The sequence below is a fragment of the Conger conger genome, chromosome 3, assembly GCF_963514075.1.
Source record: "Conger conger chromosome 3, fConCon1.1, whole genome shotgun sequence".
In the NCBI taxonomy this organism is placed as follows: domain Eukaryota; kingdom Metazoa; phylum Chordata; class Actinopteri; order Anguilliformes; family Congridae; genus Conger; species Conger conger.
In genome coordinates this window covers 53,800,709-53,820,856 of record NC_083762.1, presented here as the reverse complement: position 1 = coordinate 53,820,856, position 20,148 = coordinate 53,800,709, and the positions used below count along the sequence as shown (strand labels likewise).

Genomic DNA, 20,148 nt, shown 5'->3' with positions numbered 1-20,148 from the left:
CCCAGCTCAAATTAAAAGTTTCCTTTTGCCAGCGAAATATTACGAAAGGCTCTAAATGTTTAAATCATTGTAAATTCCCAGGGCTTGAATACATGTAATCGGTTTCCCATGCTGACTATATATGTTAAGATGTATAGTTTATATTTACACATAGACCTTGTCTATTATCTGTCCCAGACAGCAAGCGACTTCGCGTCGGATCTGCTCTAATTCTGACCCGAAGTCAGCCAGTACCGGCACAGATCCGGTCTGGACACACTTGCCATCTGGGATGAGTTCATGCCTTGTCTCTGTGATCTGAAATATGCGTAAATGTAGCGTCGCCGTGAATGGATTCCCTTCAAAAAAAATTTAGTTTCACATGTTGAAAAACGTTCCGATGGCCCTGTCCTTGGTACTGAAAGTGAATTGAAGCCTTTTGTATTTGGTAGGATACTTCACTACACATATTTAATATATTGTTTCATATTACGTTAAAAGACGCTTCTCACCTGGAGACCTGCGTTCTTGGACAGACCCTACATTTTGAATGAAATGGTACTCTATTACAATTACTTTTTAAACCTGTCAATGACATTATACTATTGTAAAAATACATATTTCTATAAAAGAGGCATCTCCTGGAGACCCACCACCTCGGTACCTGGACAGACCATACAGTTTAAAGAAACTACTTGATTACCTGCACAAAGTCTACATAACATCTAATGATCTGATCTGTTGCTATGTCGCTTATGTATGCTTTATGTCTGCTGTTAGAAACGTAGCCTACGCTGTCTATTATGCGCGAACATCTGGTCAGCACCTGCCACTTAATTGCAAATAATCTTCGACTCGATTACACGGTTATTCGGTAATACTTTACATTACATTGATAATCTTGATTTAGGCTACTTGTGGCGCAATACTCCTGAAAACGCAATGTGCGACATCTTGCAATATGATTAATTACCAATGACTGCCAATTTCGCCAGCCCGTGGCGAAATAATGTTATTCTCGACCAAAAGATCGTAATCTGTCATAAATCCAGTGAAATAATTGTTTTGTTCTGTGTCGCACCTTAACGCACTTCATTGGAATTCCAGCCTGTGAAATGCGTTAGCTATCTCACAGGAAGATGTGATCTACAGTAGGCTAATCCATCAGATGGATGTTAGATTGAAAAAAAAACCCAAAAAACAATAAGTAATACTTGTAATAATGTATGAATACTCTGGACGAATAATTCTTATTTGTTTATTGGTAGAGACGATGCTGATGTGAATAACACAATATGGATCCTATGTGGCAGAACAGAAAGTTTAAATGAGCTGTCCTCTTCCTCTAAAATGTGACGTAATGTGCGGAAAGGGGGCTTCTAGCGAAAGCATTAAGGGGTTTTGTTGGTTCCCCACTTCGGGAGTCGATACCCTGCCTTTGAGAGCGTCAGCATGTCTGTGTATCTGGTGGTTCAATCGAAGGTGGCCAGTGCAACTTTAAAGACCCGGAGGGGCTGGTCCATTATTTCATACAATTGATTATCGATGTGAAATTGTCGGAGTCCCTCAACATCCAGAACACATGTCAGATGCGGATGACTAATTAATTGCTGGCTTATGAAGTGCTTCCTAGTTTCTCTTTGCGCTTGAGTGACAAACATTGGTAGTTCAAACTGGGAAGAAAGGAGTACCGCTGTATCCTTTTCCCTTTCTCACCCTGCGACGCATTTTCTCTGTATCGCATTCATCTTGGAGGCATCTCATAAACATGTCAACCAAATTGTTGGTTTATTTCTTACTTCTGTCAGTTCTACATGCTTGGTAAGTCACATAGCGACCACACGTCGTCTATATGTCAGATTGTTGTGACAGTATTTTGAATTTTCTCAGAAAGATTAATTGAGGGTCGGCTACTTTGATAGATTCCTCGATCAATAGCTGAAGCTATGTAAACTTGAGAGGCGAATAAATAAACTATAAAGGGAAATTCTGAAATAACCGTAGAAAATAAGTTCATTCAGCTATTCAGGTTTGCATGCTTTAGGTATAATGTTATTATTGGAATTAGGCTATGCTATGGTATGGTTGTTGCTTTTTCAACGACTATCGTTTGGCTGCATGACTTACCGACGTTTCCGCAAACTGCAAATAGCAATGTGAAAATGCTTGTAACATTTTTAATTTTTAATTAATCGGTCTTGTGTCACTTCTGAAATGTGCTTAGTCTCAAATGCATACAGTTTAAACACTTGTGGGAGTTACTGCAGCAATTAAACCATTTCGCCACAGTCACCATTCTCTCACAGAAAATAACGTTTTCTTTAGTTTGATATGTTACACAGAACCTGGAACTGTGCATGCCGTTAATAGTTTTAATTTGCACAGTGTTAAAATATAATCTATGTAAAACAGCTGGCTTTTCACTGTTGGTCATGTTGCCCTGGTAACGAGCCACGAAGATGGTACCGATTTTGCTCGATGAGAGCAAGTAATATGTGACATTTATTTTTTTCCCCCAACCCATCTCTGTCTGAATAGTAGCCTATGATGGTGCTTTATTTCTATAAACGCTTTGTGGGGTTACTCCTTGGTTGTGGTGTTAATGTCTTTCAAGCTGTTCATGCAAAAGTTTTTTCAAAAATATTGTTCCGATTAAAAGTTCATTTAACTGACCAAAAATAACATCTAAAATACCCGGTGGCGTAAATAAATAACAAATTTGACTTTATCCGTTATATTGGAGTGATATCATTGCTAAGAGTTTTTGGTTAGCGCGGTGAAGTATGGTTTCGTGTCATGCATGTTCATCTGGGAATGTTGGTCGAATTTGATATAGGAAACCAGCAAAACATATTAATACAGAGTCCATATATCTGAATCGCCCTCAAATAAATGGGACGTGGTTGAATGAATGTAGTTCTGGAGCATAGAATTATTTGGACAGTTTAAGCCATATGTATTTACACAAGCTCAGGGGATTGTGTTTTCATAACTTCCTTTGCTTTTTTGCAGTTCTCAGACAATCGAATACGAAGAGGAATACGAGGATGTTACTGTGAACCAAATGCTTGCTCCCAAAACTCAGGAGACAGACGCAACGCAAATATTGAACAATTTACTGAAGGAATATGACAAGAAACTTCGACCAGACATTGGGAGTAAGTGATTCTTAATGCGTCTACTTTTACGAAAGGAAAATAAAACGGCACTGTGTGCATGAATTGCGGCGCCGTCCGCCGTCTTTAAAGTAGGCTACAGCCCAATCGTGTGCTTTTGTGTTTGCGTGCTGTATCTGCGAGTGTTTGTGTGGGGCAGCACATATGTAAATGCTCTATGAAAATCATAACATTAATCTTTATGGCTATACGAAGTAAGCCTTGATAAATTCAAAGGCTCAAGCAATGTTTGTCTTATTTTATCAAATGTGAATTGGAACAGATATTTCTATAATTATAACATAGGTTAAGTATATCTAGTTTCCTACTCGTATAAAACCCCAAACTACAGTCGGCTAAATGTTTTTTGGGCTGAAAAGAAATTGGGTGGGGTGATACGGTAGGGACGGTGTTAGGAGTGAAAGAAAAAATAATACTTTTTCAGTGGAAAACAATGGTCGCTCAGAGATGACACTAAGGTGTGCTTCCGTAATTGACAAATACCAATTCAACTGTGGATCCAATTTCAGTGACAGAAATATGATGCTTTGGTATTGAGAGGCCGTAACACCATGCTGCCAATGGGAGGTCAGGTGCTCCTATACGCAAGAAAATGAATGACTATGAGTTCAGAGTGTTTTGGCAAAATTCACAGAAAGGCTGCGTGTGCCGCCTGCGTACAGTGGCTCCGTCTCCATACAGTGCTGTTTTAATTCACAATGGCACTTGTTGGTTCTTACTGCAGGAGAGAATGCTTCTGTCTACATGCTGCGAGCACAATAATATGATACCTTGTATTTTGAAATAAGGGGCAAGTCTTACCTCCAGTCAGATACATGCAAATAGACCAATGTGTTTCTTTACGCAATATGCAGCCTATATTCACCCCGTCAATACAATAGAAAGGAATGGAATAGAATGCAAAATAATATAATTATTTATTATCCAAAACGTATGGTCAAAATAAATGTTCACTGATTAAAAACAGGACAACAATATTGGAAACAATATCAAACATCAGGCAAACAAGTCCCTCACACAACATCTTCTGATCACTATCAGTTGGAGCCTCATGTCCAGATCTTAGATTAGACCATTGTTGAGGATGGTAATTGCAGAGGGGACAAATTAATTTTAAAAGGAGATTTCCCCTTAAAGACCCTTTGACTTTTATTGAAACAATGTGTGAAGTGGACAGGAGTGAAAAGCTGTTTTATTGGCTCACCTTTTCATGGCAAAGGGGCAGGTGTTGCAGTGTTGCCTGCTTAAAGCCAGTTAGTTTACTTGCTAGGTTTATTATTTATGTCAGTGTATTACTGTAGTTTATTGTAAAGTTTCATTCAAAGGCTACAGAGTAGCCTTGTAGCCATATATACCTCATTCCACTTGATATGTTCCACAAGCTGTTTTTTCACATATGTACATGCATATATTGTAACATGTATAGAGCAGACAATGAAAGATAGGGATTTTCAGCACTTGTCAAAAAACGCCACATTGCATAGGGTGTTCAAACGCATCTTGGTTTTCTTTTGATGACAAGAAACTCCATTTGTATACCTGAGAAATGATGCAAGTCTTTTGAGCCTGATATACACCCTTTTGTCGAGTAATTGGCGTTAGAGAAGAAAAAACCTTTCAGTGTGTTCAATCTTAAAGCTCTTTATCTGTAGCCATTTGTCATAGTGCTGATATCCACCAGTTCACAATGTCTTTCATCACAAGGGCAGGCAACTCTTTTGAGGGATTGATGACAACATCAGTTGTTTGTCTTTGGTTGGGAGTTCTCAGAACAAACACGCAAGTCAGGTTGGTGAAGGAGGTAAGTCACCACGTAAATACAATCAGGAACGACAAAAAACAAACTAAACCTCAATGAAAATGGGAGAGAAAGGCTCATTTTACCAGTGGCAAACTGTCAGTCGCAAAAGTAATTGCTTTTCAGTCCCCTTCTTTGTACTTCTTTTGTGAATCCTCCAATAGATAGTATTAATTGGAAGGCTGTTTTCACTGGCAAGTATTGATAATAAAATATTCACAGTGCTACTTCAGGGTAACATGCAGTCAATTGACAGATTTGGGACACTTCAGTTAAAGGGGGCAGGCTTGGTCCTTGAGGGAGACTTCAGGCTGGTTTGCATGTTTTTGAGGGTCAGCTGCCAGGTTTCCGAGAGGATCTGCATGATCATTTCCAAGGGTATCGCCATGATCATTTCCAAGGGTGACCTCAATGTGAGTCACACTGTGAGCACACACAGTAAAATACTCAATGCTAAACTAACTCAGACAACTATTAATTATAGAGAACATATGGACCCTATTGGACTCATACTGTATGTTGTCCATGAGACAAATTAACGCCGGACATTTTATTCTGCACAAGAAGCTTCTATGACAAACATTTACTTTAGGCTGGTGGCAACATTGGCTCAGGTGGTTAGAGCGGTCGTCTGGCAGTCAGAGGGTTGCCAAGGGTGTGTTGAACTGTGTCTGAGCAAAATACCTAATCCCCAAATGCTCCTGACAAGCTGGTTGGTGCCTTGCATGGCAGCCAATTGCCATGAATGGGTGAATGAGAAGCATCAATTGTACAGCACTTTGGAGAAAGGTGCTATATAAATGCTGGCCAATTTACCAATTAGTCTTTGTTGGCAGGTGTAATGTACACTCAGTGACCTCTTTATTAGGTAGTTATTAGACTTATTTTTAGATTTATTGGATTTCTGTTGCTGTAGCCCATCCACTTCATGGTTTGAGGTGCTTTTTGTGTGTTCTGCATACTTCTGCAACACTTTGGTCATTTGAGTTAACGTCTCCTTCTCATCAGCTTGAAACAGTGTGGCTATTCTCAGCTGACTTCTCTCATATGAAGGCATTTTCACCCACATAACTGCCCTGGATGTTTTTTGCGCCATTCTCTGTAAACTCTAGAGACTGTTAGGTGTCCATCCCAGAATTACAGAGCTTGTCTGACAATCAATCCAAGGTCAAATTTACTTAGATCACATTTTTTACCCATTTTGATGTTTGGTCTGAACAACTGAATCTTTTTAGATCAAATGTTGGTTTTGGGTATTTCAAAATTCGAAGGATATGTGGGACACATTGCACATCTTTAATAAATTGTTTTATTGAATGATTGCACATTAATAGGAACACAAACCCTTCCAAAACAATATTAATTCTAAATGGACAGTAAAATCGTAAACATCATATCATAAACTTCCAAATAGTTAACCATTAACAAATACATGAGCAGTTTTTTCATTCCAATATGAATTAGCATTACCTAATGTAGTTGTACATAATCAAAGCTGTACAACTTCTCAGTAGTTAGTTAGTTATTGACTACATCAGTTAATGGCAATTCATGTAACCTTATTGTAAAGTGCTGCCAAAATTGGTAAATGCTTTGGAAAGTTATTTGAAAATATATTCTGTTATCCATTTTAAAATAATTGCCTAATGGGTAGCTGTGAAAACAAGAATTTCACAGTTCTAGAACTGAACTACAACAGCAACCAGATGAACCAGCTGGATGGTCAATGAGACATACTGTAGTGAATCATTATTTCAACTTGGGTCTGTTGATCAGTAAAAACAAGATGCTGCCAAAACAGTTGTGTTTGGAATAATTTTTATTATCCAGTGAGACATTGAATTTTGAAATTAGACTGACTTTAGCCAATGTATTGTGCACTAATGCAGATGAATAGGACTAATATACAAAATGATTCACATGTTGTTCAGTCATATCTGTTTGTCTTTATCAAATGTTACATTATTTTGACCAACAGATCCAAAGACTTCAAATCTAGATTCTGTTATCCTGATTTGGTATATTGATCAAAATGATCCGATCTAAACATTTTCTGAAAAACCAGGACAAAACTTACAAGATCAATTTGAGCAAAAGAATGCATTGTAAATTATCTAGATTATAATTTTGAAATACAGGGCCAAGAAACTGCAATCATTTCACATTTATTGTATTGCGTTGGTCACTCTAATTCTCCATTTGAAGTGCTGATATTTAGACTATTCGACTAAGATAATGCTGGGGGAAAAAGGGCCCTGCGCAAAAGTTTGGGAACCCTTTTGGATTATTGTTCTGTTGCTGTAAAAAGATCATTACTAAGGCCCAGACCCAGGTGATGTACGTGTTAGGACTTCAATGAGTCAGGTGAGTATAATTCCAGGGCTGAACGTTTTATTCTGAACTAAGTCCATACCTTCTAAAGTATCCAACAGTGCAGTGGCTGTTCTGTTTGGTGTTAACAACCATGGTTTCCTCTAAACAGTTGTCCAAGCATTTCAGAATGAACATGGTTCATTTCCACCAAGAACTCTCTCAATGTTTCAAACTACCTGTCAGAAACATTATTAGAAAATGGAAGGTAAATGGAATAGTTGAAGTCAAAGCAAGGTCTGGAAGACCAAGAGAGATTTTAGATAGAATGGCCCACCGACCTGCCGAACCCTGCAAAAGAGCTGCAAACACAGGTCTAGCTCTTCACAGGACAATACAACATGCTTTAAACAACAAAGACCTACATGGACTACAAATTCCTGATCTATGAAGCCATGAAGAATGTGGAACATTTTGAAAAGTGAGAACTGAAAGACTCTTAGCTCTTCCATTGCAAATACTAACTGACAGGGTTCCCAAACTTTTGCACAGGGCTATTTTCCTTTTTCAAAAAAAATATTTTTAAACTGTAACAAATTTCAAGAAAAAGTAATCTTCCTTTAAAATGTGAATAAATTTGTCATGTTTAATGCTGTACCATTTAGAGGTCAGGTTTGCTTCTGTTCACTTAGGTAGTCATTGTAAAAGGCTTTTTGGCCAGGGGTTCCCACATTTTTGCACACTCATGTAGATAGATAGATAGATAGATAGATAAGGAAGAAAGATAGACAGATATTGTAGATAGATACCATTGATTGATAGACAGGCAGACAGACACTTAAGCAAGGCACTTGGCCTGAATTACTCCAATCATCCCCTTATCAATTTGTCTGTGATAATAGTGTGTCAAATATACAACACACACACACACACACACACACACAGACACACCAGATAATGGTTTCAGCTAGCAATCATTTCATCCATCCGCAAAAACCACATCGTTCTTCTCCATTCCCTGAGAAGAATCAGTACGGAAAGTGTCACTTTGCAAATAATATATCTGTGTTAATTAAATCTGGTGTAATGTGTGGTTTTGCAGTGAGGTCCGAATCCGGTTACAGCCTTTTACTGCATCACAGAGGTGTGGCGGCAGCTGCTCGTCACTGCTTTGTATGCAGTGCTCTACGACAAACTCTTTGGCAAATCGGTCAACAGGGGAGACATACACTCAGTGCTCTTTATTTTAGACTTAATTTTTAGACTTATTAAGTCTTCTGATGCTGTAACCTATTCACTTAGAGGTTGTGTGTTCAGAGATGCTCTTCTGCATACCACTGTGGTTATTTCCATTACTGTCACCTTCCTGTCAGCTTCGACCAGTCTGGCCCCTCTCCGTTGACCTTTCTCATTAACAAGGCGTTTCCGTCTGCAGAACTGCTGCTCACTGGATGTTTTTTGTTTTTTTCACTATTCTGAGTAAACTCTAGAGACTGTTGTGTGTGAAAATCCTAGGAGATCAGCAGTGACATAAATTCTCAAACCAGCCTGTCTGGCACGAACAATCATGCCATGGTCAAAAACACTCAGTTCAAATTCTTTCTCCATTCTGAGGGTTGATGTGAACATTAACTGAAGCTCCTTACCCGTATCTGCATGATTTTATTAATTGGACTCCTGCCATACAATTGGCTAATAGTCACATTAATAAGTTCCTAATAAAGTGCTCAGTGAGTGTATTTTGGTTGCAATGTACAGTGCAGTCCGTATGCATTTGGACAGTTGGTACAATTTCTGGAAGCAATTGAATACAACTTATTTGAGAAGAAGCTGAGAAGCCAACTGTCCAATTACTTTTGGTCCTGTATAATGGGGACATAAGTATGAAAAGGAATGTCATTTCTATGGATGACAATTCCCTCAAATTAAAGGGGATAGCCTCACATTCATGGCTTCATTTCAAAACCAATGTGCTGGGCTACAGAGATAAAAGAACAGAAATTGTACCAACTGTCCAAATACATAGGGCCTGCACTGTATTTGTACATTCACTGGACCTACGTATATGTGAAAGGAGGGAGAAATGAAAGAGGTTGGGTTTGTGGTTTAGGAAGCTTCTCCCTGCCTCCCTCTTTCTTTCTCTCTACCATTACTGTTTTGCTGGTGCCGTTGTTATTGTGGCCCTATTATGTCAGAATCCTTTTGGGCTGGCAGGGAACCCCTTCAATGTGGGTTAGGCTGCTTCCCACAGCATGTGACGTGGAATGAGAGTCATTACTGGCGGTATGAGAAGTCATCGGGAATGCCGAGGTCCCCATCAATAACCGTGACGGCGGATATATTGTAATGTAGGGGAGGCAACCCCCGGGAGTTGCTCAGCATGACCGTCGAGTTAGCTACATCCCAGCTCCAGCAACGTCAGGGCGATTCCTCGCCCTGGTGTCACAAATCGCGGGTGCCAACACTGATTTGCTTTTTTTTTTGAATGAGCGAGCACATGCTAGCACATGGCCAGGATCTAACCAGACGAATGCAAACAATATGTGTCAACAGATTATCCACAGGACAATGCAGCAAAAATCTTTTCTCCGGCCTGCCTGCCGTTTGTGTGCATGCGTGTGTTGCTGTTGAAACAATGGAGAAGTCTCTGTTATGCATAAGGGTAGTGTATTCAGTTAATCTCTATAGGAAGCACATATGTTTTTGGAAAGTACCTACTTTTTTTTTTTTCGTCTTTGGGAGTGTGGGGCATTCACATCGACTAGTTATGATAATATTTTAAATCAGACTCATACAAAAAGCAGAGGAAAACTACTGGCTTAGTGCTGTTTTTTTTCTGTCATTGTGGGCAGCCTTTAAATCTGGAGGAGATGCTGCTTTCTGTGTCCCTGAATATGTCCTAGCAGATACTTGTGTGAATGGACTGAATGTGTGCAATTTGTTTAGAATCTAGGGCATTTACTGTATAGGCATAGAAATTCAGCATTTACCAGGACCATGTGTGTGTGTCTGTGCGTGCATGTGTATGTAAAGGGTACTTGAATCCAAAATGAGCATATGCCTAGATCGGTTGAATATATCATAAAAAAACTTTTCCCATTCCCGTAAGCTAAATAAGTCACACATAACAACATATTTCATTTATTTCATCAGACTACATCAGTCCCGTAACACTTCAGTGAGCAGACATATTGCTGAATACATGCTCATTTAGGGTACAGGTACCCTTTAAAAAATCCAGAGCTATTCTTGACTAGCCTACTTGTGCATGAGGATGTACTGTACCTCACCTTTCCCAGATTCAGGGTTGGCTTAAAGACATGCTGAAATTAAAATTCACTTTTTCTTCAATTTAGGCAATTCTTCATAACCATACGAACACGTCTTGAAGTATACACTCAGTGAGCACTTTATTAGGTAGACCTGTACATCAGCTTGTTAATACAAATATTTAATCAGCCAATCATGTGGCAGCAACTAAATGCATAAAAGCATGCAGACATGACCAAGAGGTTCAGCTGTTTTTCAGACCAAATGTCAGAATGGGGAAGAAATATAATCTGAGTGACTTTGACTGTGGAATGATTGTTGGTGCCAGACAGGGTAGTTTGAGTATCTCAGAAACTCCTGATCTCCTGTGATTTTCATGCCGAACAGTCTCTAGTTTGCAGAGAATGGTACAAAAAACAAAACATCCAGTGAGCAGCAGTTCTGGGGCAAAAATGCCTTGTTAATGAGAGAAGAGGAGAAAGGCCAGACTGGTCAAAGCTGTCAGGAAGGTGACAGGAACTCAAATAACCACACATTACAACAGTGGTATGCAGAAGAACATCTCTGAGCACATACAACACGTGAAACCTCTAAGTGGATAGGCAACAGCAGCAGACAAATAATACCTAATAAAGGTGTATATGCAAAAAATATATAGGATATATGTTTTTCTGTTTTTCCAGCCAGTTCCTGGAAACTGCGATTTTACACCATTGTGTGCCAGCCAGCGTGTATTTTGTCATTTTTGTGCTCCCCTCCAATCAACATCCTTTCACGCAGTGGTGCGTATTCTACCCCCCGGAAAGATAGACTATGGCTGTGCTTTCCCCTGCTCATTTACCATCAGCAAAATGGTCTCCCTGCCCTCCCGAAAGAGCCGTTTACTCATGTACAGTAAGTAAAAAGTATATGAACAGCAAGGCCAATTGCTTTATTTTTGCAATACACTGAATACATTTGAGGTTTAGATTAAAAAAAAAAGATGAACATGAGACAAGAGTTCAGAATTTCAGCTTTTATTTCCTGGTTTTGTTAAACTACTTAAAACATAGCAACTTTGGTATCAGACCACATCTTTAGGTGTAAAAGTATTGGAACAGAGAGTATAAGTAAATTAAAGTAAATAACACTTAATATTTGGTAGCATATCCCTTGCTTGCGATAACTGTATCAAGCCTGTGACCCATTGACATCACCCAAGTGTTGCATTATTCTTTTGTGATGCTTTTCCAGGCTTTTACTGCAGCCTCTTTAAGTTGTTTGTTTTGGGGGGTTTTTCCCTTCAATTGGGTTAAGGTCTGGTGATTGACTTGGTCTGTTTAAAACCTTCCACTTTTTCTCCCTAATGAAGTCCTTTATTGTGTTGGCAGTGTGTTCTGGGTCATTGTCGGCATGATAAAGTTCTTCCCAATTAGTTCGGACACATTTCTCCGTAAATTGGCAGAAAGAATGTTTTTGTAGCATTCTGAATTAATCCTGCTGCTACCATCATGAGTTACATCATCAATAATGATTACTGAGCCCACTCCAGAAGCAACCACACTCTGGCCATCACTTCAGTAGAGCACATGGCCCGGTCTCATCAGTCCATGAAACGTTGTTCCAGAACTTTTGTGGCTCATCTCTGTACTTCTTTGCAAACTGTAATCCCGCCTTCCGATTCTTACTACTGATGAGTGGTTCGCATGTTGTGGTCCAGCCTGTTTATTGCCGCTCTCTAAGTCTTCTTCAAACGGTTGATTGAGATACCCTCACCCGTGCCCTGTGGAGATTGTTTGTGATGTCACTGACTGATGTTCTGGGAGTTTTTTTCACAGCTCTTACAATGTTTCGGTCATCAACTGCTGATATTTTCCTTGGTCGACTTGTCCAATGTCTGTTGCTCAGTACACCAGCAGATTCTTTCTTATTCAGGACATTCCAATATCCCCAGTGCTTGTGCAATAGATTTCCCCTCTTTTCTAAGCTTCAAAATGGCCTGCTTTTCTCCCTAAGACAGCTCTCTGATCTTCGTTGGTTTATCTTTTCCAACATAAATGACATAACATTACATTAATGAAATTTGGCAGACGCTCTTATCCAGAGTGACGTACAGTAATTAGACTAAGCAGGAGACAATCCCCCTGGAGCAATGCAGGGTTAAGGGCCTTGCTCAAGGGCCCAATGGCTGAGTGGATCTGATTGTGGCTACACCGGGGATTGAACCACCCACCTTGTGGGTCCCAGTCATGTACCTTAACCACCAACTATTTATTGTTTAACCAATCAAACTAACAGGGCACATCTGGACAACAAGAAAAACACCTGTCAGTCACATGTTCCAATAATTTTGCTCACCTAAAAATGGGGTGGTCTGATACAAAAGGGGATATGTTCTAAGTTGTTTAACAAATCTAGATAAAAAATACCAGGAAATAAAAGCTGAAATTTGCATCTGTCATCTAATGGTTGCAATATATATAGTGCCTTTATGAAAAGCACTGTACAACTGATGTTTCTAATTTACCCATTCATACACATACACACAAATATGGGCACCCCTTCCGTTTAAATTCTGTTACAATGAATCTGTATTATCGAAAGCAAACCTGAACTCTAAATGGACCTTTCTGCGAAATATCAACCAAGATTGCTTTTTATTTCAATTGTGCAAAGTTTGAGAACCCTTTTGGATTATTCACTGTTACTTAAGAAGGCCTACACCCAGGTGATTTACTGGTTAGGGCTTCAAAGTGTCAGTTAAGTATAATTACAGGGCTGAACTTTTCATGGAGCAACTCTAAACAGTTGTCCAAGGATTTCAGAATGAAGATGGTTCATTTCCACCAAGAAGGAGAAGGCTACAAAAACTCTCAATGTTTTAAACTACCTATTTCTACTGTCAGAAACATTATTAGAAAATGTAAGATAAATGGAATAGTTGAATTCAAGCGCAAGGTCTGTAAGAAATGCTTCCGAGACCTGGAGAGAAATGCTCAGAATGACCCACACTTCACTGCAAAAGGTCTGTTCACAGGACAACAATACAATGTACTAACAACAAAGACCTACATGGGTTGCCAGAAATAAGCCTTTCCTACGACCTCAACACAAAATTAAGCATCTGAAATATGCAAAAGAAAACATTGAGAAGCCTGAAGCCTTTTGGAAAAATATGGTTTGGCCTGATGAAACCAAACTTTTCCTTTTTTAAAACCACCAAAGAAGGTATGTTTGGAAAACAAAGGGTGAAGCCAGTATAGAGAAGAACACCTTGCCAACTGTGGAGCATGGAGGTGGATCCATTATGCTGTGGGGTTGTGTTTCAACCATGAAATACATCCAGGAAAAACAGATGAAGATTTCGGAATGGCCACCACAGTCCCCAGACTTGAATAATATTGAAAATCTGTGGAGAGATGTCAAACATGCCATACATGCAAGGAGTCTGAAGAATATTTCTGAGCTAGAGGTGTTGCACCATTTAGAGGTCAGCTTCACTTCTGTTCACTTTGATATTAAACGTAAAAGGCTTTTTGACCAGGGGTGCGCACATTTTTGTTTACTGTATGTTCAGATGTGACAGAGGCTATTGAATAGGGCCCCTGATTATCACAGGAGTGAGTACAGTGAGAGGCAAGTCTCTGAGACCCCCACCCCGATCAAACCCATTGAAGTGAACCAGCCATTTTTCACAAGTGGGGTGAAGTACCAGCTCTCTTCCTACTATGCCGAGCATCCTTACTATTGGTCGGATGAGAATCATTATCCAAAATTTGTTGCGAAAGTTTAGAAGTGATCTGGGATCAATTCACTGGGCAGGTGATATTATTCTCTGTGGCCTGCTATGCTTACCTTTATTATTTATTAATTTGGTTGGACACTCTTCTCCAAAGCAGCTGTCACAGAAAGATACATAAAGTGCTTTTCATGCTACTATATCTGCCCAATGAGCATTTCTAACTTGCCATAGTTTATCTCTGATGACAAACACCTGTTTAAAAAACGAGAAGCCAATTCCGCTTTTTATGGATTTACTTCTTCAGTTTTTTCTGTTTTGCTTCTCATAGGTTTCATAGGTTTAATTTATCACACCATACATAAAGTACCACAGACTGCTGGTAAAGTGAACAGAAGCTGTGTGGTGCAGCACTTCTAGTGAAAATCATGGTTGGTTTTACTTCTTGCAGGGAATTCCATATAGAGTGCTTTAGAATCAAATAAGAAGGAAAGCAAAGTGTGTGCTCATTTTGATGAGACGACACAGCAGGATATATTTTCTTACATACAGGATCTGTATGTGGTCTGGCATACATCTTGAAGTGTCTTTTGTTTACCACTTTCTGACTCGATATTCATTTGGTCCCAGCTGAAGTGGCTGCATTACAGGCCTGGCAGAGCCTCACTAGGGAAAATTCCCAGCATCTGGTGATGTCCGTGAGTCACAGACTTCAGGCAGTCATTGAATGCAAAGAATTTCTGATGACCTTATTAGTCCATTTACTTTTGGTCCCCTAAAATTGCTGAACTAAAGGGCCATGATTCCTACACGGTTCACCCAATATAGATGTAAATACTGTTACATTAAAGCAAACAATCTGCACGTTACGCTGAGTACTGAGCCTCTGCCACTGGCCAAAGATTCCACTGTGTATGTCTTATTTAATTGGGGATGAGGTTCAAAATACATTTTCTCAAGATATGCTAAAGAAGTGCTAAATAGGTTTATTTGTGTATGCTGTTGAATCCATTATGGAGACATGGATGACCAGTTCTTTCACATTTCATAAAGCAAACAGGTTGAACTGAAAATCCACATGTAACTTTGCAGTTATGATATCTGAGAGAGCAACAGTGTGCAGCCTTTGTCCTGCGGCTGAACTGCAAGTACCAGTTGTATAAGCCCATAGCCTTAATTTGGTTCCCTGGTGTAAAATCCAGCTATAAATACAAGGAGGGTTCACTTCCCATTATTTTCAAGGATATTCCTAATCGACTGCTCGACATATTTCCAGTTTTGCCAAATTATCTTGGGTCTTTTCATCCAGTAATTCAGGGCTTTGTGAAAATAAAATTCTAAAAATGTGAAAATAAAATTCTAAAAATGATAAAAAGTGAGATTTCTTCAACCTAGCAAAGGCTACATCAATCTCTCAAATCAATCTATCATCAATCTATCTATCAAATTGAACCAATCAGTGAGTTACTCATAGTATGTGGCAGCTCTCCATTTTTGGTTTCACAGCACTTAATTCTGTCATAATTATATAAAATGGTAAACAATATATATCTTGATTGAGTGATTGAGAGTTTATTAACTAGAGTTGCTGGTCTAAACAGAGTTCACTGAAGAAAGTTTGTAAAATTGTACAAGCTAATTACTACCAATCATAATCTCTGGTTTAAGGCTCTGGTTTACTGCAATCCAATGCATATAACTTTTTAAATGTTCTGTTATGGAGTAAATACTTTTTACTATCGTCCCTGAAAATGGAGTCTCTGACTGGTAGATTATTTCTAAGCATCTTGTACTGTGGTGACACTTACAAGACTGCAAGCAACACAGAACACCATTTCACTAATGAAAGCAATCTTTTTTGCTTAACATAAAAACAATGAACAGAGCTCTTTTTAGAATGTATCTTTTTGTTATTCATCACCAAATCTTTCCCCCATTTGCACTCCCAAACACTCTCGATGAATAATACAGTTAGATTATATTTTGACCAATGATTTTTAACCATGCAGACTGAAAACCACAGCTTGATGAACCTACATCCCTTTCCATTGTGCAGCACTAACAGGAATTCAATACAATTTGTCAAATATCTCTTCATGGTAATTTGTACCAACTGCTTTCAGAAACTGTGAATGTGTGCCTTAATTCCCTGATTTAATATGTAATCCCATGGCAAATTTAGAAACCTTTGCTACAATTCTTCATTGCTTGCTATTGCCTTCCTTCAGTAATGGTAATCTTGTCAAAGACTTATGAGCCAAATTACTTGCCATCATTGTGATGCATTTTTCAGGAGTAAATGCTGTGCTTGTTTCTTTAGCAATGTAATTTGTTTCTGACAGGTGTGTCAGAGCCAGTATTTCACACTGAACCCCTCCACCCTCCAAATATAATAGAATTTAACTTTGTAATATATAGAATTTAAAGTTTTACGGTCTAGTCTCAATAATGAAGAGCTACTGTATGTTTTATGTTTTTTTTCTTAAACACCAAGTAATGATGTCTGCTGTACTTTTGATGTGTTTCTATATGTGTGTCTGAATGCTTAATTGAAGTAATCGATTGGCTAAGGAGTCTGCGTACCTTGTTTCCTAGGCCTATTATGGCGGCTGATTGATAGGATATCACAAAAACACACAGCAGCCCTCCAGAATTCGATTCTGAGATCCCTGGTGTAGTGTGTCTTAACTGACATGACTAGCTGTAGCCAGGTCTGCATCCATGGGGATATACTACAAAGGGAGTTTAACATACCCAGTGTCATGTCTGTTGCCATCTGTGTTTCTCTGTTCTCCATTAAGTCCTTAGCTTTTTGGTGGACTTTTACCCTGTGCTCACCGTAGTATGTTTTCTGTTTCATTCACCCTCATTCATTTGTTTCACCTGTGCTCCATTTTGTGTCTCTGCCTCCCACTCCTTATATGTACTTCCTTCCTGTCACTGTCATTTTGTGCCTGTTAGTTAGTCCTTTTCAGTTTTGTCTCTTGTCCAGTTTCCGGGTCTACCCAAGTTTCTGTACCTAGGTTCTAGCCTTCTCTTCCTGTAAAAGGGTCATAGTATGCAAAAATGAGCCAATAGCAGTGCAGCTTGGGCCGTAGGCTACTCGAGTGGCATATTTCTTACCTTGAGGAAAAAACTGATATGTAGAAGTGAATGGATGGATACAAAGAAGTTAGAACATGAAACACTTATAGGCGAATTGCAAAAAGTAACACCAATTCCTAAAATTGAACTTGATACAAGATATTTAAAATTGTTATGCCTGAAGTGAAAATGTTTATTCTTAAACTCAAGATTCATACACTCATAATTATTGATCATATTCATGATATTGATGTGGAGGGTTCACAAAACTTGTATTATGTCGGCTACTGTATTAGCTCAATTGAGAATCTCTTACATTTTTCTTATAGTGTAGATTATTACTGCATGTACATAAATGAGGAACTTGTGAGCAGTTTCTTGATCTGTTTACAGTATGCCTTGAGCTGTCCCTGGATATATCCAAATGTATCATAGATCAAATTGCAACAAGAATGAAGATAATTACAAATGGCATAATTGCTGCTTTTGTATATTCCCTTTAGCATTGGAAGATCAACTAAGTATAAACGTATTTAGGAGAAAGTGAGTTTGGAGATGAGGAAATGGTTAGGGATTAGCTGCCAAAGAGCTTTTGAATTTATCATTATGTTATTAAAGGCTACACTATTTTCGTGCCAAATGCTACCTTTAGGTGGAGAACCAGAATATTAATTATATTTGTATTCCCAAACTTCCACATTTTAGAAAGTCATTAAAAGCTAGCGACATTTATCATGTGCCCAACATGGTCACTATCAGCTGAGGTACAGATAGGGCAAAGCAGGAGCAAACATTTATTTTATTAGTTGGTGTTTGGTGCAGTCTTTTTTTGTCTATACTGGCTAACTCCTGTAGCTCATTCTTTACAGTATTATTGAAATACAACAAACCGCCACTGAATTAAAAACATCACCTCAAAATGCCAACAATGGTAAATGGAGAAAATGGAGAATATGTCACTTTTTCTTACAATGATTTATTTTTCTTTACATTTAGAAAAATGAAGATTTTTTGAAACCCACATAGAACCAAAGAAAGACGTTCAATTTAGCTTCCTCTGCCTGATAGGACCCCACTGTATTGACAACATGAAGTCACCTGTGATTATATATGTACATACAGTCAGGTTCCATAAATATTGGGACATCGACACAATTCTCATCTTTTTGGCTCTATACACCACCACAATGGATTTGAAATTAGTTCCTGCTTGTTCTTGGGGCATTTTCCCTTCAGTTTTGTCTTCAGCAAGTGAAATGCATGTTTAATCGGATTCAGGTCAGGTGATTGACTTGGCCATTGCATAACATTCCACTTCTTTGCCTTAAAAAACTCTTTGGTTGCTTTCGCAGTATGCTTCGGGTCATTGTCCATCTGCCCACGCCCACGCCATGACACTACCACCACCATGCTTCACTGATGAGGTGGTATGTTTTGGATCATGAGCAGTTCCTTTCCTTCTCCATACTCTTCTCTTCCCATCATTCTGGTACAAGTTGATCTTTGTCTCATCTGTCCATAGGATGTTGTTCCAGAACTGTAAAGGCTTTTTTAGATGTTCTTTGGCAAACTCTAATCTGGTCTTCCTGTTTTTGAGGCTCACCAATGGTTTACATCTTGTGGTGAACCTCTGTATTCACTCTGGTGAAGTCTTCTCTTGATTGTTGACTTTGACACACATACACCTACCTCCTGGAGAGTGTTCTTGATCTGGCCAACTGTTGTGAAGGGGTTTTCTTCACCAGGAAATAATTCTTCTGTCATCCACCACAGTTGTTTTCCGTGGTCTTCCGGGTCTTTTGGTGTTGCTGAGCTCACCGGTGCATTCGTTCTTTGTTTTTGCTATCTCTCTGATGGGTTTGTTTTGATTTTTCTACCTAATGATGGCTTGCTTCACCGATAGTGACAGCTCTTTGGATCTCATATCGAGAGTTGACAGCAACAGATTCCAAATGCAAATAGCACACTTGAAATCAACTCTAGACCTTTTATCTGCTCCTTGTAAATGAGATAATGAGGGAATAACACACACCTGGCTATGGAACAGCTGAGCAGCCAATTGTCCCCATTACTTTTGGTCCCTTAAAAAGTGGGAGGCACATATAGAAACTGTTGTAATTCCTACACCGTTCACCTGATTTGGATGTAAATACCCTCAAATTAAAGCTGAAAGTCTGCAGTTAAAGTATGTAAAGAGGAGAATTGTGTCCATGTCCCAATATTTATGGACCTGACTATATATGAAATACATACTTGCATGTTGCCTCTTGAACTTGCGTCATATTTATATGGTGTAAACTCTGTGCCACCAGCAAAACGACCTACTCATCCATGACATCATTTACTCCGCCATGTAGACAGTGTTGTCGTTGATACATTCATTTTGGAGGTATTTTGGAATTTGTGAAAATTCATTTTTAGTGTATTTTCCTCTATCTGTTGAAGCCATCAGGTCATGTCTCATGCCAACTGCCAGATGTGACCCCTGCCCCAGACTCCAAACCCAGGATCAAATACATACAATGCATTTACATCATGGACTAACAGATCCTCTTCAAATGCCATGCCAGTTGCATGTAAAATACTGTTTTATCCTTTATGCTTTAGAAGCAAGGCAGTGAGGGATCCATAAGGAGGCTGTTCAGTCTAGGGGCTCTGTCGCAATTTTCCCTTCGCTGTCTGCCCAGGACAGCTCCTTTTCTGTCATCGACAAGTCATGGCGCAGGCAACAGCCTGTTGAAAGGAGATCTGTTCTCCGTTTTTAATATTTCAACACCCTTGACATTTCATTCTATCACAGTCCTAAAAAGAAG

At 39.1% G+C, this 20,148-nt stretch overlaps 1 protein-coding gene across 3 annotated transcripts in view; it reads left to right on the top strand.

Annotated features, from left to right (window-relative positions):
* Nucleotides 1-1,556: 1,556 nt before the first annotated feature.
* Nucleotides 1,557-20,148, top strand: part of LOC133124178 (gamma-aminobutyric acid receptor subunit gamma-3) — a 258,881-nt gene continuing 240,289 nt past the window's right edge. For all 3 annotated transcript variants that reach the window (XM_061235139.1, XM_061235140.1, XM_061235141.1), the window contains exons 1-2: nt 1,557-1,800; nt 2,992-3,137. In XM_061235139.1, coding sequence (XP_061091123.1) covers nt 1,748-1,800; nt 2,992-3,137 — 199 coding nt within the window. In that variant the 5' untranslated portion in view covers nt 1,557-1,747. The remainder of the gene's footprint in view (nt 1,801-2,991; nt 3,138-20,148) is intronic.